General features: G+C 43.7%; 1 protein-coding gene across 7 annotated transcripts in view; it reads left to right on the top strand.

The window, feature by feature from the left end:
• The window catches only part of CUX1 (cut like homeobox 1), a 276966-nt gene that overhangs the window by 204677 nt on the left and 45367 nt on the right, over nucleotides 1–26922 (top strand). For 4 of the 7 annotated variants that reach the window (XM_077188853.1, XM_054646811.2, XM_054646810.2 and 1 more), the window contains 5 exons: nucleotides 18–119; nucleotides 2313–3139; nucleotides 4531–4696; nucleotides 5361–5417; nucleotides 22643–22945. The exons of 1 other annotated variant lie outside the window; for it this stretch is intronic. In XM_077188853.1, coding sequence (XP_077044968.1) covers nucleotides 18–119; nucleotides 2313–3139; nucleotides 4531–4696; nucleotides 5361–5417; nucleotides 22643–22945 — 1455 coding nt within the window. The remainder of the gene's footprint in view (nucleotides 1–17; nucleotides 120–2312; nucleotides 3140–4530; nucleotides 4697–5360; nucleotides 5418–22642; nucleotides 22946–26922) is intronic. 2 more of the 7 variants (XM_077188852.1, XM_077188854.1) reach the window with 2 other exon arrangements.

The raw sequence follows: 26922 nt of genomic DNA, 5'->3' as shown, positions 1-26922 counted from the left end.
TGTGTTTTCCTCCCCAGGTAACATAACCACACGAATCCGAACCGCAGAGTCTGGCTCTGATGAAGCCATCAAATCCATCCTCGAACAAGCCAAAAGGGAGCTGCAAGTCCAGAAAACAGGTACAGCCTCATTTTGTCTCTGCCTGCTTTTACTGCAGAATTTAATTAAAACAATTGCCATGAGCTTTCTGGCCAGTTAATTATATTCTTAAAAGATTCAGTGTAGGTTTGAAGAGTTTTTTGGAGGTTTTTGTTGTTATTTAGCAGAGTTGTTTCTGTCTCTGAGACGTCCCAAGTTAAGGTCACACACAGCGTGGTGGGGTCTCTGCTCTGCCCTGCTCCCTGTGGGATTTCTGAACACCTTTATCCCTGTGATAAAGAGAGCTCTGAGCTCCTCCTGCCCTCCAGACTGCAGGAGTCACTGAGGGGAACCTACAGAATCCTTTCTTCTCCCAGTTTGCTCCTTGGAAGGGAACAGCTCCTGCTTTCTCTTCTCTTCTGTCTCACTCAGGCCCCAGGGACACAACTGCATGGGAGAGGGGCTGGATGGATTTGCTGGGGTGAAGGTCACACTCCAGGCAGCAATTACCAGTCCCAGCACCATGGTACATCCTGTACTCATATAGGCACACTCAGTCCTGGCTCTTAGATGATTTTATTTTTGGTTACAGAATGTATTCAGTGAATGAGCTGGCAAATCCTAAACATATTCCTTTTCCCAAAAAATCCCTCTTAGCCTGAGATGTCTAATTTCTCATTATATGCTGTCATGTAATTAACATTTCTGTCTAGTCCATGGCCCTCTCAGTTTTAAGAGATCCCAGTAGTGCTATTGGGCTGAAGTAGAAATTACTGTGCAATACTTGTTTCATTTTTTAAAGTAAATACTGGTTTACAGTTTTGGATAGTTGTCTTTCAAATGAAAACTAAGTTAATCTCACGGCAGAGTATAAAACACTAGCTAATATATGATCTAAATAATATGACTTTTTGCAGGAAATTATTACATAGAGAAAAATATGGGCTTTGTGCAGGAAGCTGCAAGAATGTTACTCAGTAGCATGTTTCATCTGAGTCTCAGACTTCCTTTCAAATATTAATTTGGCCTCAAAACTCCCTGTGAAACCAGCAGATAAAACAGCAGAGATAGTCTCACTGTCTTTTTTTCCTATTTCTTAGCTTTTCATGTATTTTGCAGTGTGTGACAGGAAGGAATGTAGGGAGGCAAATTCAGAAGTGCATTCAGATGAGTTTGAGTATTACTGGAGCGATACACAGAGTGTTGGAAATCTTATTTCACTTTGGGGCCACTCCTTGCAGTGTGGGGTTCCCTGCTCCCACCTGGTGCCTCACTTTGCCTGTTCTCTGCAGAGCAGCTTTCAGAGGAACTGGTTTCCAAGCACTGGGGACCTCAGTGGAGACTGAAATAGAAGCAGATGCCATTGCAAAACCTCCTGGCTCTGCAGAGATAATTCCCCACCCACGTTCCAGTCTCTGCTCATCCCCAACTGCTGCAGCACAGCCACCCAAATCCTGGTTCCCCACTGGAGTGCTGCATTTGGGGGTTATCTCTGCTGAAAGCACCTGTGACTCCTTCCTAGAGCTTAAGATAAGGGAGAGGGGGATGGCCAGGTGTCAGCCTGGCTCTGGTAGAGCTGTTTATTTCAGCGGTTGGGACCATGGTACAAGAAATCAGGAAGCAGGAGCATATTTAGTTTGTCAAGTGAAATAATGATGATCATGTCTTCCTTAAGTTCTGTCTTTGTTGTGATGTGTGTGTTGTGTTTTTGAAGTTAAAAGGTCTCAGCTTATTTATACTGTAATAGTCTGTCCAGGTGAATGCAGCTGTGTTCAGTTCTGAGCGCGTGTTAAATTCATTTGTGGAGAAAAGAGTGAAGTGAAAGCTTAAATAACTTTGTAAATGCAGCTATAAAATGTTATTGACCACATGGGGGTGGGGGAAGAAGAAGTGAAGGGTTGATTTTCAAAGGCATTTATTTGAAAATTTTTACAATGGTGGAAGGGCAAGTGATCCCAGACTTGTGCAGCTGAGTCTGTGCGTGCAAACATCCAGCACTTTGGCAACTCTCAAAATTTTCCAGTGAAGGACTTTGGAAATCTTACATTATTTTGAAAAGTGCAAATCTTTGCTTAGTGAAAACTCCTCCCTCCCATCCAGAAATGTATTTCAGCCCCGTTTTGGTTTTGTTTTTTTTTTTTTTCTTTCCCTGTCAGGGAAATGTTTACAGTAGCACGTGTTGAATATAAAGCATTTTCCTCTGTTGCATTTAGTCTTTTGGTTGTTTTTCATAGCTGAGCCGGCTCAGCCGCCTTCTGCCTCTAGCAGTGGCAATTCTGATGATGCAATTCGATCCATTCTGCAACAAGCCCGACGGGAAATGGAGGCACAGCAGGCTGCCCTTGAACCTGCCTTAAAAACACCACCTCTATCTCAAGCTGACATTTCTATCCTGTCCCCCAAACTAGTGTCTACACCTGCAATGTCTTCGGTTTCCAGCTATTCTCCTTTGGCCATATCCCTGAAGAAACATTCATCTGTCACTGATTCCAGTATCTCTGCATTGCAGAACCTCTCTGGGCTCAAAAAGGAGCCTCAGGAGGCACCTGTTTTAGAGCTTCATGGAATAAGTGATTCTGCCCAGGGTATGTTGAGGCATGTTAAAAATGAGTTGGGACGTGGTGGTGTTTGGAAGGACCATTGGTGGAATACTGTGCAGCATGAGAGAAGAAATGCAGCTCTTCCTGAAGATATAAAAGTTGAGGAAGCCAGTGGTGGAAAAGAAAAGGTCAGCAATCAGACTAGGCCAGATCGTAGCCAGCTCCAAGGACCGTCTTCTTCCGAGTATTGGAAAGAGTGGCCAAACGCGGAATCTCCGTACTCGCAGAGTTCTGAATTGAGCATGACTGGGGCGAGTCGCAGTGAGACACCACAGAATAGCCCCCTCCCTTCATCCCCTATCGTGTCCTTGTCCAAGCCATCCAAACCTTCGGTTCCTCCACTGACACCCGAGCAGTATGAGATTTATATGTACCAGGAGGTGGATACCATAGAGCTAACGCGGCAGGTCAAGGAAAAGCTAGCAAAGAATGGCATCTGCCAAAGGATCTTTGGGGAAAAGGTAAAGAAGTGGTTCTCTCTTGTTTCACCAGTCTTGTGATTGTGCCCTCTGCTCCTTACAGAGCCAGAGGGGTCCTGTGGAAAAATGGTTTTGCCCCGTGTTTGAAGTATTTCAAAACTTACAAAGTGTTAGTTTCCCTCTGTGGTAGGAATTGCAAGGGTTTTTATACAGGGATGGGCTTCAGCCACTTGGAATTAGGAATGGGGCCCCGAGTTTAGAAAGCTTGAAAGCTGAAGCAGACGTTGCTGAGACTCAATGTTTCATGCTTAATGTAATGAATTCGTGGAATATTTGAGTAATGCCATTGTCATGACTGGAGAGTGTTAACTTTGTTATAAGCAAAGATTATGGACACAAGAGCATTTTTCCTCTTTCGTTATTATTTGGAAATGTGCACAAGGGCATTAAAACAAACACATGGAAAATCCCCTAACTCTCCTTAGTCTGAAGTCAAGAATTCCAAGTCGTTTCTAATACCTGGTGCTCAGTACCTCAGTGTGCTCTGAGATGTTTTAGGGCAATGTTTGATTACAGATAAGGCTCCCTGAAGTTCTCACGTTGTGAGCCCTAAGCACTGAGCACGTGGGATTTTGAGGGTCCCTAACCACCAGAAAACCCCTCCCAGGCTGTAAAAAGTGTTGGACATTTGTTGTTTCTTCTCCCTATAAAGAATTGAATCAATATAAAAGTGTAATAGGAGCTGGCATCGCACTATTACCTTCTCACTAAGATGTAAAATGAAAAGTCTGACCTCTCGGGGTCATTAAAGATCCCATGGCAGCTTTCATTAAGTATGATTTTTAACTCTTGTACCTGTGCTGAATACCAGGCATGTAATTGCATTCTGCCTGTCTGAAATTCTCCCCCCTCCCCCCTGCATTCAGCTGTATTCTTAAATATTTACTTATGTGGAGCAGCCACTGCTACAGGTGAAAACACACATCGTTATAATTCATCCCCCAAAAATCAACCAAATATAGGCCTAGTCTCAAAAGTCCCAATTATTTTTGTTTGAGAACAAAATACATGCCAGTCATTGCCTGTTTCATCTGCCTGTGTGTGCCTGGACTCGGTGTTTTTCCTGTTAAAACTGATGAAACTGTTTGACACAAAATATGAAAAGCATGCAAATCCCTCACCAAGGCTGCTGCCACCCAGATCCTACAGGAAAAACCCACCTTCCTTCAGAAGGCAACACGGCAGGAAGAAAAGCATTTCCATCTGAGTATCCACAGAATACAGTTTTTATAATTGTCCAATTTTTACAGCTTTTATAATTGCCCATATACAAACAATTTGAGCGATACAGTAAAGGAAACCAAAATGATTTAAATTCCCCCCGTTTCCACTGCCAGTGTGTTAACGTGCCATTCTTGGTTGCTTCACTTCAGGTATTGGGGCTGTCCCAAGGAAGTGTCAGTGACATGCTCTCCAGGCCAAAGCCATGGAGCAAATTGACCCAAAAAGGCCGAGAACCATTTATTCGTATGCAGCTCTGGTTGAATGGTGAGCTGGGACAGTGTGTCCTGCCTGCACAAGGGCAGCAACAAGGACAAGGTAATTAAAATTCCACTATGTTGTTTGAGTTGAGGAGGAGGAGATTTTTTATTTTTTTTTCTTTTTCTATTTTCTGTATTTTTTAATTTTTTTTTAAATTTGCAGTAAGCCAGCCTTGCACCAGTGCTGGTCCAGGCGTTATGGAAGTGGCACCATCCCACCCTGGCAGCCCGGCCAGTCCCTAAGGGGACGTGCTGGGAATGTTTATGAACATTTATGTGTAATTGATAAGCAGCAGTTATCAAGTTCCTCATTAGGGTGATATTATCTAGGCATGAATATGACACACAATCCCAAAAATTTTGGCCAAAGAGCTGGAAAATGTTGTGCGCTGTTTCCTAGGGTTGCACAGGGGATTTGGATTGTTCCAGGGAGAATATCGATTGCTGTCTCAGGAGGTGAGCTGGAAAACTGAGCTTTAAAGGGGGAATGCTGGGTTGCAATGACACTTTTATTGTGGCTGTCTCTTCCCCTAGTACCTATTGACACAGAAAAGCCAGGCTGGAGCCTGGCCTGGCTGCACCTTTCTGTGCCATGAGTTAACTGAGCAGCGAGCCCTTGCCGAGATCAGCACTTTGCTATTTGTTGAGCCTGCTTACTGTTTAGTTTGTGGTTTGGCATCTCCTTTTATTGTTCCCTGATTTTCCTCTCCTCTCTTATCTAGTCCTTCACTCTGTGACATCATTACAGGATTCCCTACAGCAGGGATGTGCAAGCTCAGGTAATCAGCTGGTTTCAATGATTTGCTCTGAAATAATTCTCTGTGCTTTTGTTGCGTTTGCTTTGATGCTGAGAGGTTTCTCACATTTTGTTGTATCATACAGGAGTCCCTTCAGTTTTTTTTATTAATGCAGTTAATTCCTCCTTCTCTCCTTGTTGCTATGGCAGATGTAGGGAGCACACATATTTAGCTGCATATATTAGGTAAAGAGACTCTGTCTGATCTTAGAGATCATTGGCTCTGTAAGGGGTGTTTTTTTGCCATAGTTCAGCTTATCAATGTGACATGTGACAATGGCTGTAAAACAAGCCCTTGGTTTGTAATGTGATCCACATACTGCAGCTGCCTCACTTGTTGGTAGGTTTTTTTCCACTCTCCTTTGCACAAAATCTGCTTTGTTAATCCAAAGGTGGGGAACAGACCACGTTACGTCTGTTTCGAGCTTCGTTAAATATTCCCAGCTGACCTTATTTTTTTCTCCTTTCCATTTTCAAAAAATAAAAATAAATAAAAAAGCAGATGCAGTAAAGCTGAGTGTCAGGGAAGTGAGTGGCTGAAGGCTTTAGAGATGGTCACAGGATAGGAGGGAGGCTGGGACAGGAGAGAACAGCTGTGTTCCTGCTGTTAGATACCAAACTCTACCCACACAGCCTCTTACCAATGAAATGCTTCACTGACGTAAAACACTCCAGAAAAATACCCGTGCCCTGCTCTCTGCTTACAGCCAGTGCCCTGTGCTGGAGAACTGCTGCATTTCAGGGCACAGACAGGGAAGGGTTGTGTTCTTCTTCCACCTTTCTGCTATTCTGAAATACTCCTTTTTTTCTGCAGCTTGCTGGCTTTACTCTAAATATCCCAGCTAAAGTGGTTTTTTTCTCTCTACTGGAGAAACTATTTTGCATTCTAAAAGATTTTACTTGAAGAAAATTTGTGATGATATTCAGTCCACGTTTTTCTTAAGGAGAACAGTTGAAAATAAATACATAAAAGAAAGGGGAAAAAAAAATGCCCCCAGTAAAAACAAGCCATGAAAACAAAACCAAAATGGGAGAAAATTATTTGCAATCATAGGGCTATTGTTACTTATAGCCAAGCATTTAAGGAACATGGAAATTTCCTGTGATGGTTCATTAAAAACATGCCATTGAGTACTTTTTTTGTGGCATCAATGCCGTGCAAGAGTGTCACAGTTACAAACGCCTGAGACGGCGTGGAAAATATGAGTAATTAATTGTAGCCATTTTAGGGGGAATTTGAAATCAGAGGAGCTGGGAAATGCTGCATTGTTATTGCTAATCTTCATATTTATGACTAGCTCTAATTATAAAAGATGGAAAGACAAGCCCATAGTATTAAAATCCAGCCACCCTCTGGATTCCCGGGGGGATCGCTGGGAGCTGAAAGTGATTTCCTTCAGGAAGTTCAGTTTTGCTGCTGGGATATTTTGTTCCCTCCCACACTCCCAGTGTCATTTGTCAGTTCCTGCCCTTGAGCTAATATTTTGTGAGGTGACACGTTCCTATCAGCTAATAAAATCATGTTATTGATGATTGTCCTCCTTCATTCCTTAAAGCCGACTTACAAATGAGAAAATGGGCTCGTGCCCTTTTCTACCTCCTCTCGGAGGATTAAAAATAGAATTGTTGTACAAAATGTTCTTTTCTTGGTGCCTTTCTCCGTGCAAAGGCATAAGGAAGGTTGTGACACCAGGCAGAACAAAAGAGCAAAAAAGACCAAGTTATTTGAGTGAGGAAGGGCAGTTTGGTAATTTCCTTTTATTAGCAGCTGTTCTGTAATTAAAAATGCAGCAAACAGTTTGGAAAAGGTAATAATAATTATGCATTTGTGAAAGATCCATCACTCCAGGGCAGGGAGGAAAAAAAAAAAGAGAGAGAGGGAGCTCCAATTTTCTGGTCTTCTGAGACGTTTCCCAGGAAAATCAAGGCAGAGAAGGTTGCATACTTGTAATTTTAAAACAGAAATTAATCAGAACAATTTTGAAACGAGGAAAGGTCTGGAGCCTTTTCCGTGTAATATAATTGGCTGGGAACTTGTTGAATGCATGAAGGAAAAGAAGTGAAATTAAACTAATACACTCAGTGGCTCCTGAGTGCTTTGCCAAGAAGGTCTTCAGTGTACAGAGTGTCAACATGCATAGTAACGACTCAAACTTTCATTAGCTGGGATATTTTCATTACTGTTTGGCTCTATTCTATCAAACTAACAAGATTTTCTGGATTTCTGGCCCAGTTAGTTGCACTTCTACATCATGAAGTTTTGATTAACACCTCATTCATGAAAATCTCACCTTTTGTCCAGTAATTTTCCATTTTCACGTGTAGACAGATGGGCCCATCAGTGTTTCCTATAATGAATGGATAAACATACATATATCTTATATATTTATATATATGTTGAGATGGCAAAGGGAAGCCAAGCTTGGTTTTCTTCTTTGGAAGCTGTATTGCTGGATTTCATAAAAAACAGCCTATACCAAAATGACAGCCAGGTATATACCTGTATTTCCTCCCTGTGAGCTTCCCTCAAGGCTTGGTGATTTTGTGCAAGTTTCAGGGAACATGTTTTACACAAAAATGGTGTCTGTACCCTAGGTGGTCAAAAATAGTATTGCTGTGCCTTTTCTAACATTTTTTCTGTGTATTTCTTTCCACCTAAATGCTCTAATGCCCTTGGGTAAATCTGCCTTTTTAATGATTTATGTGTCAAAAGCATGGACCAAATCACATGGAAAAAAAAGTTGAATTAGTGTCACCCAACTGCATCAGCATTTTTTCCTGATGAATTTGGCCCTTATTTAGTTGCATTACTGCTGATGGGAGCTGGGGTGGGTTTGAACAGTTGCCATGTGCCAGGAGAAGGCTCAGATATTTCTCTAAATGCTTGTACTGTGCACAGCTTTTATTAGTTGGTTTTATTTTGGGGGTTTGTGCTGCGTATCTATAGGAGATTGAGACAGAGTTTCCTTTTTGGTGCTGTTGATTCCGTCCGTGGCTGCTCTCAGGAAAGCTGAATTTTTACATTCACTTTTTACTTTATCCTCTGTGAAGGACATATACTCTCTCTATACTACATGAAAGGGCTGCAAATACTCAGTGGGAAGAGGACGTGCCTTTTTGGTGTGTGTTTCTGTAAGGGTCGTCTCATGACCTAATGTGGAAATCTTCATTTGCCGATACAGCTGCGGGTGATCTCAGGGGATTTTGAATTTCCCTTTTGTTTGTCTTCCTTTCTGGGTATCATCCATCATTCCTAACCTCATGCTGCTTAGCAATAGTAACACTCATGGGAGTTGAAGAAAGGATTATAGCAGCATAAAATGGGGAGCTAATTAGAGCTTGTTTCAAAATCAGAATCTAGCTGGAGATAATTGCGTATTATCTGGTGATTTAAAAACCCGAGATCTACTGTATTTAGATCAACTAAAATATGCATAAAAGCTTTCTTTTCAAAATAACAATGGGGAGATTACTTCTTATCACCCCTTGGGAACACAAATCAGAAAAACCTCAGGATGATTTTGTGTTGTTATGATATTAACAGAGAGATCAGGGTGTGATGGCAGAGCCAGGTATCCATTGTATTTTTATTTATGTAATACAGATTCCTGTAACATTGGCCAGTACAGAGCTGCTTAGTGGGCAGGTAGTTACCTGTGTGCTGGGTGGGCATTCCCATTTTCCTGGTACCAGGAGAATTCTGTCACATTGGAGAAACAAAGTAGGGAGAGAGTGTGTTTCAGGCTGAGAGCCCAAATTTGGGAACACCATCCTGATGTACTCCTGAGAAGAGCTCAGTAGCCTTGTGGTGACAAAGTAGAAGCCACCTCCTTGTGTTTTATCATCTTTTCTTGCGTTGTTCTGGTTTGTTTGGGTGGGCAGAGCTGTGCAATGGTGCTCCAGAGCACAATTAGGATCAGCACAGCAAGAGCTGAATCCTTTCACTGTGACATCACCAAAGTGATTGGTGCAGTGATGCTGACAGACCTTCCCAAATTGGAGCTGGTTTTTGTTGTTGAATCAAAAAAAAAAAAAAGAGAGAAAAATGGTTTTGCAGTCATTTGCTGGCATTCCAGGTTAATAAAAATGTATGACATGAAATGTTTGTGGTTAATGTAGTCTGTGAAATGGAAGAGAAGGGAGATCACATGGCTCAGACAGCAGACTGGAGGAATTCCTTGCAGAGATGTTTTGTGTTTGATGACCAATTCCCAAGTCTTGGACTTGGGAAAGTTGTGGCCTTTTGTGCTAGGTGCAAATGTGGTTTAAAGTTCAGAGCTGAACTCCAGTGTCAGCCAAAGAGTTACCTTCATGCTTATCCCTGCAGCACATCCTGGTGAAGTTTCCACATTCTTTCTGTGTGGTTTGGGATTGGGCTCAGGAGCAGTTGTCTGTGGCTGTGTTGATTTCAAACCATAGGGTATCAGTTGGCTCCTCATAAGGGCAGCTGCTGTAGTCTGTCTGTAATGTGTGTGATCATCTTCTGTGCCACTTCCCTGACATTTGGACCATGAAAAGCTCCCTGGCAGCCTTTCTGGTATCAATAAAACCAGGAGAATTGCTGTCAAGGCACCTCACTGGGACCTGGGAATGCAGCATGAAGTCAGTGCCTCGAGTTGATTCTGAGCACAGGATTGGCTCCAATTCCTGGCCATCAGCTGGGCATTCCTGCTTCCTTCTGAAACCTGTCCTGCCCAGGCTGCCTCCCACAGCCCTGCTCCTTTTCCATCAGTGATGTTTGCAAATAGTCAGTATTGGTGGAGAAATTCCTCTCCTGGTTGTATTCTTCTCTGTCCATGGAACCACCCAGTGGTTAAATTTGCAGAAGACAACTCAGTCCTCACTGTGGTCACAGCTTTGCTGTGAAAAGGACTAAAGGGCTTTTAGAAGGGCTAAAATAAAACACAAAATCAGGGAGTGAACACTGTTTTCTAGGCTGATAGTCCTTGTGACTCAATTACAATGTTCCTGTTAATACAGCAAAGAGGAGACCTGTGCTGGATTCTAAAGGCAAATTTAATTCACTCCTAAGTGCAGTTATGGACTCCTAGCATTTGTTTTGGAGAAGTTACCCAGTCAGGTTGCAGCTAGGTTTATTTCTGTAGTTAATTTGGGAATGTGGGTCCTTGACACTCACTCCCCCTTAGTGTGAGATCCCCAAGCAAGGAGTTCAAGTGTGGCTCTGCAGCAGCACTGAGCCAGGCACAGCAATGCCTTATCCTTAAAGTCTTTATTTTCAAAGAGCAGAATTAATAAATGAAGATGTTTTTTAAGCTGTGTGAAAAAAAAGAAACTTTCCTGACCATTATTGCCTCAAGCTTCTCAGGTAGTTCACAGAGTAGCAGTTAGCATGGGAGCTGCTAAAAAGGAGATGTAGTTAGGGAGAGAAACCATGGCCATTGAGTAGTCGAGCTCTGTAACTTCCACTGTTGTTAATTTCATTACTTATTACTTCACTTCATTAATTACCAGCATTTTCCTTCCCCTCTGCATGCGCATTCGGAGGCGCGCGGCCTCCCCTGGGGAGGGACCCACACCCCCTCCCCACTGCCAGCTGCAAACCACAGAGGGGCTGGGAGGAAAACGAGGAGCTGAGAGATTGGAAAAGCAAATTCAGCCCAACTGGAGCAGCACAGACACCCAGAGAGGCCGGGGCTGTGCAGCTCCAGGCGGGGTCAGGAGCCGCGGTGACGGCCGCGCTCTGTCCCCCCTGGGCTGGCAGCTGCACAAGAGCTGGGAAAGGCACTTCTCCAAAGGGAGCAGATGATCTTCTGGTGGGGATAGAAGACTCTGGCAGCTGGCAGAAGTTCATGTTGGTCTTTTGGCTGCTGGTGGTGAAAGGAGGGGGGCTGCAGGTCCAGCCTCATGGCCATCAGTGGGGTGGAGATGGCCACGGTACCCTCAGCCCTCCCTGGGCAGCAGCTGCTCAGCAAATTACCAAATGCTCCTCCACTGGATGAAAATTACCTTGCTTTCAATTCAAAGAACAGATAATGGGCTATTTTCTTCCCAAAATACTGGGGAAAAGGTGTGTGAGCACCAAATGTGCGGGTTGTTATTTCCATCTTCTAATGGGGATGGAAATCCTCCTCACCCAGCAGCTCTGAAACAGGGAAATAAACAGCCTGTTCTGATTATAGAGTTACATATTGCTTGATAGCAAATCATTCCCAAGATGAAAAAAAAATAATATTACCAGAAAATTAATGTCTTCTAAGTTCCCTTCCAGCCTGTCTTTTACATTAAGGGTGTGAGAGAAACTTAGGAATTTGTCTCACCTCATTTGATGCATGTAGGGTTGTAGGGTTTTTTAACTTGCCAACAACCTTCCAGAGAAACAGCAAATGAAAGAATCCAGTGATTATTTTAAATCTGATGAGAAATGCAACTTGCATTGAAAACAAAGCAAAGTGGATTTGAAATCAAATTTAAATAAAAGTGAAAAGAGAAAGACAGCCAATTAAAAAGCCAATGAAAGGAGAAAATACAATTACAATAAGAAATGTAAAAAAGGCCTGATAGTACATGTGTTCAGTATTTATACTTGTTAAAGCTATTGCTGATGGTAACTTGTCACAGAATCACTGAATTATTTGGGTTGAGAGGGACCTTAAAGCCCATCCAGTCCCACCCCTACCATGGCAGGGACACCTTCCACCAGCCCAGGCTGCTCCAACCCCCATCCAGCCTGACCTGGAGCATTTCCAGGGATCCAGGGGCAGCCCCAGCTGCTCTGGGCACCCTGTGCCAGGCCCTTCCCACCCTCACAGGGAACAATTCCTCCCCAATATCCCATCCATCCCTGCCCTCTGGCAGTGGGAAGCCATTCCTCTGTTGTTCTGTCCCTCCATGCCCTTGTCAAATCAATCCTTCTCTGTTTTCTGGCATGATCTGGTCCCTTCTGAGAGCCATCTCCCCTTTTCTTGCTGCTTTCCAAGGGATCCTGGGATGGGTTCCCACAGCAAGGAGGTGTGAGACTGACCACGGTGTAACCACAGCTGTGGTTAGTGCTTGTTTCTCTGCTTTACCCCTCTGGAACTCGGGTCCTAAAAATAGTACAAGTTTGAACTGGCAGATGTTTCATTTGTCCTTTATGAGAGGACCAAAATTAGCCTCTCATTTGGCACCTAAATAAAGCAACTTAACTGCCTTTATGCGAACTTTGCAATTACTGTCTATTGAAGTTGCAACGTTTTGTTGTGTTTGATGGGGAAGGGCATTATATAAGCAACACCAGCACCTAAAAAGCCACCAGACCTTGAAAGAGAGAGGACAAATATGAAGGAGCCCAACTGGGTTTTCTGGGGGGGGACTGATTGGGATGATTGGTTGTTTCTGGGGTTTTTTTTAACTTTTTTTTATCCAAGACAGGTGTTTTCCCTAATGAAGGTTTCATTAAATAAAAAGAAAGAAAAAGGCAAAAGTACCTTGGAACTGCTCAGAGAGCTGTCTATTGTAAAGGTAAAAAACATTAATAAAAGGACAGCAATGGTTTCTGTAATTTTCAGAGAAAAATCTGCACAGAATGCCTGAAGCTGGGTTAGCAGTGGGACTCCCCAGGGGCAACAGAAAGATGTTATAATCAATTACCACATCATAACACTGATGTATGATAATTACTGAGTGTTCCTCCTGAGATAGTGCAGCATTTGGCTGGGATGCAGCTCTTTCATGGTCCACTGCCTGATTAATATGCAAATAATAGGCTGATTGCATGATGAATGCAGAAAATGAGTTCACTGATAACGTGAGCACCGAAGCGGGAAGATGATAAATTACTTTTACTGACTGTCCTACATTAAGTACCCTTTCTCAACAATTTTATCACAAATTAAGTAAAGCAGTATGGAGAGATTATGAGGATGTGTAAAATAATGTACCTTAATAGCTTTTATAATATTGTTGTGTGCAATGTAAATGTCATTTTGTTTCAGCACTTTCCCCAGCACTCCTCCAAAAAAGGAGAGTCTTGAGTGCAGGGACTCTGTGCTGATGGTGAGAGATGGAAGGAAAGGAAGGAAGGGAAGGAAGGGAGGAAAGGAAGGGAAGGAAGGGAAGGAAGGGAAGGGAAGGAAGGGAAGGAAGGGAAGGGAAGGGAAGGAAGGGAAGGGAAGGGAAGGAAGGGAAGGGAGGGAGGGAGGGAGGGAGGAAGGAAGGAAGGAAGGAAGGAAGGAAGGAAGGAAGGAAGGAAGGAAGGAAGGAAGGAAGGAAGGAAGGAAGGAAGGAAGGAAGGAAGGAAGGAAGGAAGGAAGGAAGGAAGGAAGGAAGGAAGGAAGGAAAAGAAGGAAGGAAAAGAAGGAAGGAAAAGAAGGAAGGAAAAGAAGGAAGGAAAAGAAGGAAGGAAGGAAAAGAAGGAAGGAAGGAAAAGAAGGAAAGGAGGAGGGAGGGCAGTCATTAGCCTGGGATCCATCCCATGTGGACAGTGCCTGTGGCAAGGGAATGTCCACATTGTTTAGTGGGGGAGATCTCTCTAAATGCAGTGCACAGTGCACATATGTGCACATCCTGCTGCAGCCTCTGCTCCAGAGCACACACGAGGCTCAGATCTCAGGGGAGGGTGTGGGAATACCTTCACACTCAGGCTCCTGACACAGGAGGACAACAAACAGTCATAAAATTGGTGCCACATTCAAGCAAGTTGGTTTAACACATCAAATCACAAGGTCAGCAAAGGCAGCATAAAATGCAGCAGAACCTCCTCATGGAGGCTCTCCCTCTGTTTTCCAAAAGGTATTGTGCACACGTTTGTCTTGATGATACTAAAAATATAACACTGTGGGGTTGTGGCATCTTGATTGATTGCTTCCATGACATATTTGTTTTAGCATTCAGAAAATCCTTAATAAAGCATCTGCACACAAGCTGCTTTAATAATAAGGTTATTGAAAATATTTTCTAGCAGTTATTTCTAAATATTGATTTCTAGCTAAGTTACAGAAAACCAGAAAAATCTGAATATTAAGTAAAGGTTGGCAGAGTAGAGCAATGTCTTTTAAAGCAGCCATGATTCTGCCATTAATCACCTAATTTAAAATAAAGTGTCTTTTTAGAAAGGGTTTTTTTATTGGTTAAGGGTCATCTGTAAAGCCAAAAAATTATAATTCACTTTTCAATGCCAAGATCCCACTTTTTGCTCAGGAATCACAGAATCATAGGATAATTTGGGGCTGTTGGCCTGACCTGGGCATTGCTGTGATGTTTTCAACTGTCTGTCTAAATCTAGCTAAAAAATTCTTAGGTTTCCCCTTTTTTTTTTTCCCCCTGTGTTTTATTGTAAAGTAATGCTTAGGGTTACAGAGGCCTCATCTTCCCCCCAGGCTATTGCAAAAAATGTCCTTTAATTCTTCTCCTCTGAGGGTTTTCTCCTGGGGTGTTGTTGTGTCAGGGCTTGGTGTGCCTGCTCCAAAGTCAGATCTCAGGATAAATTTCACTGGAGCTGACTGACTCCAGTTGTATCTTCCTGCCCAAGATTCCAGACATCCTTCAGAGCAATCTGTGCTCCCCACTCCTCCTGACTCAGTAGAAGTCTGATGGTTCCACTTTATGTAGCATTAAAATAGGTCTTGGTGTAGCTTTGGGCACAGCAGTGGGATTTCTAAAGCTCAGAGGCGTTTGTGGCTGCAGGTTTGTTGAAGGGAGAATTGGTTTCCCAACTTCTCCAAGTTTTAAACATCCAGCTGTAAATCTCTCCTCATGAGTCCATCACCAGCTCCCATCTTACATGAGTCTTTTCTCAACTTCATCTGCTTTCTCCAGCTCCTTCTGCTTCCCAGAGCTGAAAACACATTTTTCTAATAGAGGCACAAAGCTAAAACAGTTATTGAAACTACAACTTAAATTGCAGCAATCCTTCAGCAATACTCAAAAGCAGGTTTTTTCAGGTAATTCTAACATCTATCCTGGTTATTCAGTTTTATGTGCTCCTGACACTTAACATCTATGCAGAGTGGGAACCTTTATTTTTATATTGCCCCAGTAATTGCAGAGTTAACCAAGGCTGGTTCCTCCCCTTTCCGTGCACACACACATACATCTGCACACTTTCCTAAAGGGGATTTTCCTTTGATCCCTCCCCCCATCTGCATAAAATTTCCCTCTGAGCCAGGACCCAAAATAACATTTTCCCCAAAGTTACAACATTTATGAAGCAAACAAACAAACAAATTCTCCACAGTCAGAGTGGTGGCAACTCCAGTGAGTGCTCACAACTCTAACTGCACCATATTTGACATCATTAGAGATGCAAACTGCAGGGAGCTTTGTGCACTCCCTACACAGAACTGGGGGAGTTTATAACTGTAGGGAGGATCATATTTTCATGAGCCAAATCAATTTGCAAATTGTGACTAGGCAAGGTTCACTCACTCAGAGTAAATCCACCAAAAGCACTACCTGGGAGAAGGCGCTTTCACGGGTATTTTCTTTAATTAGTCAGAAGAGGGATGTGTTGCAGTGCTCTCCCACAAGTGCTGCTCAGCTTTATGACCTAGTTCAGGCTTGTGCTGCACCCACTGTTAGTGAGGAGAGTTGCTGTTATGGTGCTTTAAAAGATTAACTTTAGAATGCTAATTTCTTCTCATCCCTGGAGGTCTCCAAGGCCAGGTTGGACAGGGCTTGGAGCAACCTGGGGTAGTGGAAGGTGTCCCTGCCCATGGTAGGGTGTGGAGCCAGATGAGATTTAAGGTCTCTCCCAACCCAAATCATTCTGTGATTCTTTGATAAGACCCTGCAAAGGCAGACATAGCTGAAGGTAAAATCAAACAGAAGGTTGGAGGGAAGAAATCTCTCCCTGAAATTCTCACACCCTGGGAAGCTGAGTACCAGGGTTGTCCTGGGGGTGTTGCCCAGCTGTGTGTGACCAGGCCCTGATTCTCAGGGCAGCATTCACCAGGTTTTGGTCCACAACTTGGATAGAATGGGCAGCCTCATCATTGGGAAACAGAAACTAATCCAGTCCCAGTGTGAGACACTTTGATCTCAGGCAACCTGCCAGGCCTGTTGTTGTCCATTAACTCATCTGCATGAGGAGGTAAATGCAGCCCTGAAGTAGCAAATGCTCTTTTAAGAGGTTGCTGAGAAATCTCCTGCCCACATTTGTCTGCTTTTATCTTGCCCACTGATGTGCTGATTTGGGAGCAAGCAGAGCCCGGGATGCCCCCAGTCCCATGGGATGTGCCCGTTCCCCCAGCCCCTCAGGAGCCAGCTGGGACTGGGCTGGCACAAACCTGAGCTTTGGACAGTGGGAAAAGTGGTGCATCAAAGCAAGCCCCAGTGCAGTCATGTTTGGGTTCTCGTTGGAATGTCACAGAGTTCCCTGTCATTTTGTTTTAGCAACTTGTCCTTCCAAATGCGCAGTTCGCCTTATGGCATGCCAGCAGTAAAAATGTCACTTACAATAATTACTTTTTGGTGAAAATGCTTGCTGACTTCCTACCTTCAAGCTGTTTTTTACACAGTGGGGAGATAATAAGAAATGACTTTATCCTGACTGCTCAAATGAACACTAAATGGAATTTTGGTTATTATTACTGCAGATAGAGGACTGTGTATTGAAATTTAAATAGTGGATCAGATAAACTACAGAGATTTGTCTCTGAAAATTATAGTGGATCCATTTTTTCAATCCACTTCCCTCTGAAACTTAAGGCAGCTGTTGTCTGCCTGCTGTCTTTGGAATATAGTATTTTTCATAATCCTTTTAGAGGGCCCTGAATACCTTCTGTGTTTTGCATGGTCTTCCTCAACTTCACCGTGTTCTGTACCTCATTCCCCATGACTCCTTTTGCAGTTTATTAGCTGAGCCTGTGTTATCAGCAAAGGTTGGACAGGTTACTCTCCCAGCAGCTCCAGGAGTATAGGGTGTCTCTGTGGATGGACAGATGTGCTGGGAGGACAGACTGAGAGTGGGCTTGTGCTTTATGCTCACAGATCCAGATGCTCTAGTTCAAATCTCTGAACTTTGGATTTGGATGCAAAGCCAGTTTGCTGTCAGAGGTGAGGCAGGGTCTGAGCAAAAGCAGCAAACCTGCAGCTCTCAAAATGCACAGGAGAAGTTGCAGTGAAGGAATCTGTGTGTGCTGGCAGATGTGATGCCTCTGGGACTGGTGAAACCTTATCTGTGTCTCAGCACTGCTCTGTCACTGATGCCTCCTTGGAGGGGATACAGCAGCACTGGTGTCACGTCCTGTAGATGTCTCAGATCTTCTGGGGAGCTTGGAGCAGGTGGCACCTGCAGGTCTTTGCATCTGAGACGTCCTGAGCTTCAGAAGGAGCCTCCAGCTGAAGGGTGCTGTGGATCTGAGCTGTGCTTCACCTGTTGGATGCGTCCTGTGGGCTTGGGAAGAGTTCCTGGCCACCACAGAAATGGTCCCCCTTGAGCAGTGCCCTGCAGCTCTAAATGTCCCTGACTCCTGCAGACCTGGTGATGCTCAGGAGAGGAGCCTGCACTGCCTGGGGTTCCTCACACTCTGCAGGGACCCTGCCCATGACCATGACCAGAGCAGAGGGAGGTGTCAGGCTGGGGTTCCTCACACTCTGCAGGGACTCTGCCCATGACCAGAGCAGAGCAGAGGGAGGTGTCAGGCTGGGGTTCCTTACACTCTGCAGGGACCCTGCCCATGAGCATGACCAGAGCAGAGGGAGGTGTCAGGCTGGGGTTCCTCACACTCTGCAGGGACCCTGCCCATGACCATGGCAGAGCAGAGGGAGGTGTCAGGCTGAGACTGTGCTGGAAACCTTTGGTAGTGTTTCCAGCTGATTTGCAGACTGTCAGTGAGATGGCCAAGCAGCTGAGACCCCAGGATCCAGTACTGGGGATCTCATGGTGAAGGGAAGATGGTGATGGGGAAGTCTTGGAGAAGAATAAGAAGATCTGGAGTTCAGGAAAACCACCTGTGATCAATGAACTGAGACCAGAACTCTGATTTCAGGCTTCCTCACATTTTCCAAAACACTGTCATGGCAGATGCTGTGGGGAAGGTGCAGGGGATGGTTGGGACCAGAGCAGCATTTGGATTCATCCATTGTGCCAAGGAATGCAGGACCACAAAAGATTTTCTGTGTTTGTGTTATTAAGGCAGGGTTAATTTAGTATGGTTCTCAACCAGGTTTGTAAAATATTCAGACCTATTTGCTGAATTGTTTGCAAAGTTAGTTTCTTACCAGATAGCTACTAAGGGATGGGGAGGGAAAGGGCAGGCTGTGATGATGGTTTGGGGTTTTGTTGCAGTTAGATGGTCATTCAAGCAGCAATTTTATATATTTATATATTTATATTTTTTTAATATTTTGAGAGAGAAAGAGAGAAAATGGTGTTTTAAAAGAAAACAGGATATATTTGTGTAATGTTGACTTTGCTTCCACTCTTTTATACATCTTCATTTTAGAGTGCATCTAAAGTATGCACAGTATTATACTGTTTTTTCTGGTTTTTCCTATAATAATCTCTAGTATTATAGGAAAAAAACAGAAGGGAAGAATTTCCTGACTTAAGAATAAGTCCTGTGTGCTCTTCCAGGAGTGACATGTGCAGGGTATCTGTGCTGGCAGACTGAATCAGGTGTATTATTCAGAGGCATTTCCCTCCAAAGTCTGGCAGCTCCCCTTCAGTGCAGGGGCTCTGTCTGAGCTGTGTTATCAGCTCTGAAATAGCCACTCTTGCTCTTGGGTTCTCTGCACATCTTGGCCATGAATGGGGCCCAGTTCCACTTGCCAAACATTTCAGCTTGCTACCCCATTTCTGCAGACATCACTTGATTTACATTTTTGATCATTACTTTTCATGCTGCGTATTTGAATGTGCTCCTTAAAATCACTTGGAAGGGTTTAACTTCCCTATACCCCAGACTGTATTTTGAATTAATAATGTAAAAAGTGCTGGCAGAACCTTTGCCCTTTCATGGCTCAGTTTTACTTACATCTTCAAAAGTTTGGATGATTTAAGTGCATTTCTGCTGTCTTTGTATCTTTAATGGCATTTGTCAACACCAGCCTGTAACTGTGCAGAAGTTACATGGGGTTTTTTATCATTTAAAATGTCATGTTAAGCTGTGTCTTCATCACATGCAGGGTCTGATGGTCACCATCTTCCCATAAAGTCATTTTTGGGGACACTCTGTTTCCCCCAGTAAAACTCAGGGCACCACTGATGTCTTTGGCTACTGAAACTTAAAAATTTCCCAGGTTCTGCAATGACCTTGTCACTGGTGATGCTCTTGATCTCTCCAGCTCTTCCATCACTTCATTTTTGAAGCTTTGGAGCTTTTACTTCACATCTTATATTGGATGCAGGCTGTTGGTAAACAAACCTCTTTGGTATAGCAAAGTTTACCTGGAATTTATTGAAATAATTTCATCAATAAATGGAGGCCATGGAGTTTGCAGGTTGTTCTGTAATACAGTTTTATATTTATATGGACAAAATGGTCCTTTCCTGCTTAAACACAAATGTGAAAACATCCATTGAATATTACTTTTAAGAAAATGGATTGCTTTTAAGTTAGTGTTATTCTTCAGAGCAGTCTGGGGTTAAAAAAGCAGAGCAAGTTTTAAAGAAATAAGCTTTCAATGTATTGTTTTCATTGGAAATGTTCAATTGCTGCTTTGGAAATCTTAATGTATATTTTTCAGATATCCTGAATTTGTGTCTTTGTCTTGTGAGGAACTTGAGAGAAATGAATACAGACAAATTATTTCATAAACCATGTGAAATGGCTGTGGATTGACAGTTAAATCTGGAATAGTGAATACAGTCAATTTTCCCCTTTGTTCTGTCAGCAGTCACTTGTACTCTAAATGTCTATTTAATTTTTTAAGTAGATTAACGGGAAATGTTTGCATTATTTGATTATTGAATTTACTGTCCCAAATAATGGATCTTTCCCTCAAATATTTATGTGATCTTGAAAATGTTTTTCCAGAAGGGAAAAATGCTAAAAATGAATAGGGAACATATTTTGAGTTATTTGTAGTACATGTACATAATGCCTCGCCTGAAATCACTGTACACTTGCCTTTTGGTGGGGAAAAAAAGCAGTTTGTCATCTGTACTGCCTTCCAAAATTAGATTCAGATAATCCCACCTTTTGGAGTAAATGAGCAGCAGATTGGTCTTAAAAATGAAATTCAAGTAAGCTCTTGGTGAGTGATATAAAAAATAAATAAGCTAATATGTGAGCAATAGAGAGCATCTCAGTGATAGATGATAACACAGATTACCTTTGTTGTGTTCATAATTAGGCTGGGCAGGGAAAGGAGAGGGAGAAGGAGGCATTAGGAAATGCTTTTGTTTAGTCCTGTGTGGTTGGGTTTGGTTTGGTTTTTGGGTTTGTTTTTTTTATTATTTTGTCCTTTATTTCCCCCTGTGTGTGTGTGTGTGGCTCACCGTGCACAGATGAGGAATTGTATAGGAAATTTGCAGCTGCTCCAGTTATTCAGTAAGATTTGTATAAGCTGGCACAAGGGACAAAATTAGAGGGAAGTTGAACGAGTGCTGTGCAGTTTATTAGCTAGGCAGCCATAATTTTGACCTTGCTGTGGGTTAAAGGACACAGACCTGAGAAGAAATCTGTTTATCATGTGGGGAATTCATGCCATCCCTGACAGTGTACAGTGAACAAGATGGATGAGCTGCCAAATTGGTCCCTCGCATGGGTGAATCAGGGCAAATTTACAGTACAATTCCTCTGCTGCTCCTGATACAGAAATAACATTTCCCAGGGTTTCTGTTCAGTTGTATGATGACCCAGGGTGAGCAGAGAGAAGAAATAGGATTTGTAGGATCCCCTTTGCCTTAAAGATTTACATACACCTCAATTGTTGTCTTCCTCTTTTGCATCTCACATAAAGCACTAAGGAAAAAGTCAGATTTTTAGGTTTGAGAGAGCAACTTCAAGTGTCAGGGAAGCTCTTGAATGCAGCATGGGGAAGCTCCCAGGACAACAAACACCATTATCCTCTGCACTCTGCTCCTCCTGGGCCTGACTTTCCCTTCAGCATTTGGGATATGTTTCCATGCTGCACAGGCTGCATGCTCTGGAATGATCTGACAATATTCTGGATAACAAATTCAAAAAACAGTCAGGTTTGCTGGCAGCCACTGCCTGATGGGACCTCTGTGGTAGCACCACAGAGAAAACTCTGGGCTCTCTTGGGTTTGGATGGGCTCTGGGCTCCTCCTTGTGCAGCTGAGGGCTCTGTCAGCCTCCTGCAGGCAGCTGGAGCCAAACCAAGGATGTGTGAGGCTGGAATCCATGCCATAAACCCTGGTAATGGGTGGGAGGCAGCAAGGAGGAGGAAGCAGCCCCACAGAAATGGGAAAAGCTGTGGATGGAGAAATCGCCCGTGCTCCTTATCTCCTCAGTGGTTCTTGTAAACCACAGTGCCTCTGTGATGTTGCTTTAAAAAAGGTTCAGCCTGTACCCTCAGATGTCTGGAATCTCTGAATAAGCTCAGTCAGTACATTCTGTGAGAGATAAATTTATTGGGGGGGAAACAGTTTGTACAGAACCTATTGTTGTTGGCAAATTAACAGATTGGGAAAGCTCTCCTTTAAACCAAGTGTCACAATAACAGATTTGGGTGTCTCCTGATCCACTCAGTATCTTTATGTTGGATTTTCAAATTCTTTAATTAATACAGCATAATTACAAACTGTATTTTAATCTTGTTATTTCTGGACAAAGAGAATTGCAGAAATGTGATGTGTGTGATAAGAAACAAAATGAAATCAATAACTCTCTCAAGACAGAGAGTTGTATCAGTTGTAGAAAATCCCTCATTGACAGAACAAAATAGTGGCTGAGTGAGTTTCTGACAAGTCACAGAAGGAAGTTTAAACCAGTCTAGAATGGTAGCTTTAAAACCATCCTTATATAAAAATGTTGTGACAAGCAAAACTGAGATTTCCTGACCAAGGAAATTGCATGCAAACTTACAGACTATTGCACTTCAGTTTTTCCTGATTTTTATTTGTATTTGTACATCTTGTCTTTAGAAGAAATCAGAGACGACTCAAGATAAAATTAGAAAATAATTCTTGTTTTTAAAAAGAGGCTTTTTAGTACCCAAGTCATAGCAAATACCATTTTGCATACTTAGGCATTTCTTTAAGTAGGTAGAATATAAATGAGGAGGAAAGTTAAATATCCTGCAATCAAAACATTACAATTATGCTAAAGTGGGGACTTTTTTCTCTTTTTTTACTTACAGAAAGTACTCCAAAGACTTCTGCCAGTTGCAGTCCTGCTCCTGAATCTCCCATGAGTTCCAGTGAATCAGTGAAAAGCCTGACTGAGTTGGTACAGCAGCCCTGCCCTGCCATAGAGACGAGTAAGGATGGCAAATCCCAGGAATCCAGTGAGCCACCTGCATCTGAATCCCAATCCACGACCCCTCTGCCACTCTCAGGCCACTCTGCACTCAGCATCCAAGAACTGGTGGCCATGTCCCCTGAGCTGGACACCTATGGCATCACCAAGAGGGTCAAGGAAGTGCTCACGGACAACAATCTTGGTAAATCTCTTTATTCTCATTTCTTGTCCAAAAACATGTGCAAGTGTTCATGTTTTTATTGTTAGCTCCAGTGGATGTCAATGAGAATGCCTGGCTTTGACTCTGGCCTAAGCTTTAACTTGCTAAAAAGATACAAAATCTTTTTAAACTGGTGGAAAACTCCTTTCAGATTGTCACACTCTACTTCAGATCCCATCACACCCTTGTTCTTCTTGGCCCAGCAGCCAGGTACTGCTCCCACCTGCCAAAGCAGAGTCCAGCAGGCTGTCAGCACCCCCAGAACCCCAGAGCCAGGGAGATCTCCCCTTGGGAAAGGCTTTTTCCCCCACACTTGTAAATTCCAGGCCCATTTTGGGTGAAGTAGAGAAGCCCAGCATGGTTGGAGAGGAAGGTGCACCACAATCAGGAGGAGCACAGTGTCCTGCAGAGCTGGGAGGGAAAATCCACACTCAGCTGAGGTTTAGAGGAGCCTGGGATAAGTGTGCAGGGCCACTCAGTTCTTCTGCTTAGAGATGTGCAAAACTCAGGCTGCTTTTGCCTACAGATGGGTTTTTGGCTGTTGCCTTTATTGCCATGACTGTTTGGAATAGTCACAGGGAATAACCTGATGTGAGTATGGGAAATCTGTCACTGTGCCTCTAAATCACTGGTTCTTCATGGTTTTTACCCTTCTTTCCCCCCTCCAAAGCTTTGGGGAGTGTTTGTGGGGTCCTTTTAGGGCTCTGGAGGAGGGCAGTAAGGCTGTGCCAGTGTTACCTGCTCCTGCTTCTGGGTCTGAGCAAGGGATTCAGCCCACCTGCATCAGGTGTTCAGGGGAATTGCTGGTGCTCCCCACAAGTACCAGCTCCTCTTCCTTCACTACAAATAGGACCAAAAGTTTAGATTTAGACTGGTGGTGTTACTTATGAGAGAAGAATTTTATCCATATCATCTGAACGTGATGACTGTGAAAGTAAAATCTCCTCTATTTTAGTATGTGAGGAAGCCTCTTTTCATCTAGACACAGAAGAATGTGTTATTTCCTTAAAATATTTTTTAAGGGGAAAAAATACTGGGAGTGGGGGAGGTCCAAGTTCTCATTTAACATCATTTGGGAGAAAAAAAGGAAATGGCCCTGATCACTGACAGAGCATGAATGAGATTGTGTTCCACTGAGCCCAGCAGAATTCCTTGCCCATGCCCTTGGCTGGGGCAGATGGTGGTTGCTTGTTCAGTGGAGATAAGGTAGAGATAAAGCCCCAAATCATGGTAAGGGTTTGCAGATCCAAGCCCCTGTTTTTTGGGCAAAATGCTATTGAGTGCTGTACCTGCTCTGGTGTTCCAGAGAGGCTTGGAAAAAAAAATATATTTTTGTCTACATTTGCTTTGATGCCATTTTTACTTAGTCTTTTTAATTTCCCATGATTTTGTTTTCCTACAGTGTGGCTGACAAGCCTAAAAAGCAGCAGAAGAGCCAGGAAATGTGCCCCAAACTCTGCATTAGGTGTGGAACCAGTTTCAATGTCTCCTTTTGTGCCCTCAGTGTGCTGCTGCACCAGCTTTTCTGGTGCACAGGTTTCTCTGCTTTAGGCCACTGGGCCTTGTGAACCTGTCACAGGCAGCTGGTGGTGGCTGAGGTGTCCCAGTGTCACCAGCCAGTAAAGGCCACAGTTGCACAGAACAGTTCAGACTGAGCTGGGTGGGTCTCTCCTGCCCTCACCAGTCAGGGGAATGGCTTCAAACTGAAGCAGAGCAGGTTCAGGTGGGATGTTAGGATGGAATTCTTCCCTCTGAGGGTGGGGAGGTCCCAGCACAGGGTGCCCAGAGCAGCTGCCCCATTCCTGGAAGTGCCCAAGGCCAGTTTGGACAGGGCTTGGAGCAACCTGGGCCAGTGGAAGGTTTTCCTTTCACTAGGAGCTGGAACTGGGTGATCTTAAAGTTCCTTTCCAACCCAAAGCATCCTCTGAAGGTTCTGTGCCTTCATCACACTGTTCACACTGAGATGTGCTCCAAAAGTCAGAGTATGCAAAGGGATTCCCTGCTGGCTGCAGGAGCTCACAGAGGGAAGAAGATGCACTCAGCTGTTTGAGGATAGGGCATATGGGGCACTTTGTAGGAAGGGTCAAGACTTTCCATGAGAGATCCAGTAGGATCTACATCAGTGGGAACAGGCATGAAGGGTGGGGAGGAGTTTTAGGAAACCTGTGCTTAAATATATTGCTGTTATTGCTGGTGCTGTGCTGAAGATGGAGCATGTTACACCTGCTCCCTCCCAGGGATGATTTCTGACACCTTCCCCCTTAGCTTGGGAGGCTTTCAGGTGTTTTCTCCTGTCCTGCCATATCCTGACATGAAATAAACAACACAAACATCTTTAGCTTTGTTCTTAACACCTAGAGAACATGATGTTACCTCCTTCCACATTTGCATTTTTAATTTTTAGGCTGTAGTTTAAAGGTTCATTTCCTTCAACAGCACTGCCAGCACTGCTCATTCCCAACCCTTTTGCAAATCTGTGCCCATATTCCTGTTCATGTGGCAACACAATAGCAGATTTTTTAAGTGGCTGTGTTATCTTGTTAGTAGCTGGCAGGTTTACAGGGAAATGGATGAGGCCTTGCTGATGTTTTTAAATACAAATAGGGAGCAGGTTACCCCAGCAAGACATGTGATAAAAACATAAAGATAAAATTGATAACATTTCCTCTGAATTACCTCTTTTGTCTGATTTTCCTGATACTGAGGGTAGTAGAAAATCACTTATTACTCAGGAACTTGAGTGAATTCTGAATGTAGGTTTCTGTTCAGTCTGTAGGAGCTGTTTTCAGGGCTAGTTTTGGAGCTGATTAGCAGTGTGTCATGTTAAGCCCTGTTCTCCTTTCACCTCTCTGCCTCTCAATATCTCAGCTGCTTCCTCTGAAAGCTTTGCAGACCCACCTGCCCCACACACCTGAGTGGGATGTTCTGCAGCTTCTGACTGGTCCCATATTCCCTCCTCTCCCCATACAGGCAAAAAAAAAAGCCCCACCAGGGCAAAAATCTTGGGATGTTTTTAAAGAGAAAGAGGAGGGGAATCTTGGAGTTAAGTGCAGGGGATGGGTCTGTAGAGCAGATCTTTGCCATGAGCTGTCTGTGTCAGGATCAGGGAAGGCTGTGAAGAGCTGGTGGTGCTTTTGCAGGCTTGGGATTCTCCTGCAGAGCTGTGGGGTCAGAACTCCCCCTCACCCCATTGTCCCTTAGGGATCTGTTGGTTACCACTGGCTACAAGTGCTGGGATGTGGAGGGAGAATGTTCAGTTGTGTGTTAGTGAGGGCACTCAGCAGCTGCAGATCAGACATAGGACCCTGAGCCCCACATTTGGGGGTTATGGAAAGATCTTTGGGCTATCTTGAAATGCCATGGCAGCAGCATTTGTTATCTTAAATCCTGATGACTCAGATGACTCCAGGCTCTCCTGCAGCAGAAGTTGGTATCAAGGCAGTGCAGCTGAGGAAGAGCACTGAACTGGAGGGGGTTAGAAAATCAGCTCTGTGGTTGGGTTTGAGCTGCACAGGCATTTTCCCTAGTCCTTAATAAGTTAGATCTTCCCCATATAAAATCATTGTCAGCAGTGCACATATGAACACTGTACACTGTCAAGCATTTGCAGATTTTACCCTGCCAGATGACAGCATTTTGTAAGAGAACTAAAATTAACTATTCTTAATTAGAAATACTGTGGAGATTGTAAAACAAAAATTGTATTGCAAATTCTGATTACCTCTAGTGAGTAAGGCACAGTTAGATCCCCCCAGATAGCACAGCACAGAAATTCCATACGTGTTTCTGTGGGGACATTTATATGGCCATTGCTGAAGGGGGAGGTTGCATTGCTCTTGGTTCACTGACTGCTGGAAATGTTTGGATTGCCCTGTTGGAACAAAGCTGTGGCACTGCCCTCCTGCATAAGAGCTAAGTAGCCTCACTGTTCTCACTAGTTGCCTGCTTAGCTAGAAGTT

Source organism: Agelaius phoeniceus, chromosome 20 (genome assembly GCF_051311805.1).
Source record: "Agelaius phoeniceus isolate bAgePho1 chromosome 20, bAgePho1.hap1, whole genome shotgun sequence".
Classification (NCBI taxonomy): Eukaryota; Metazoa; Chordata; class Aves; order Passeriformes; family Icteridae; genus Agelaius; species Agelaius phoeniceus.
Note: the sequence above shows the minus strand (reverse complement) of the source record. Positions and strands in the feature narration are given on the sequence as shown.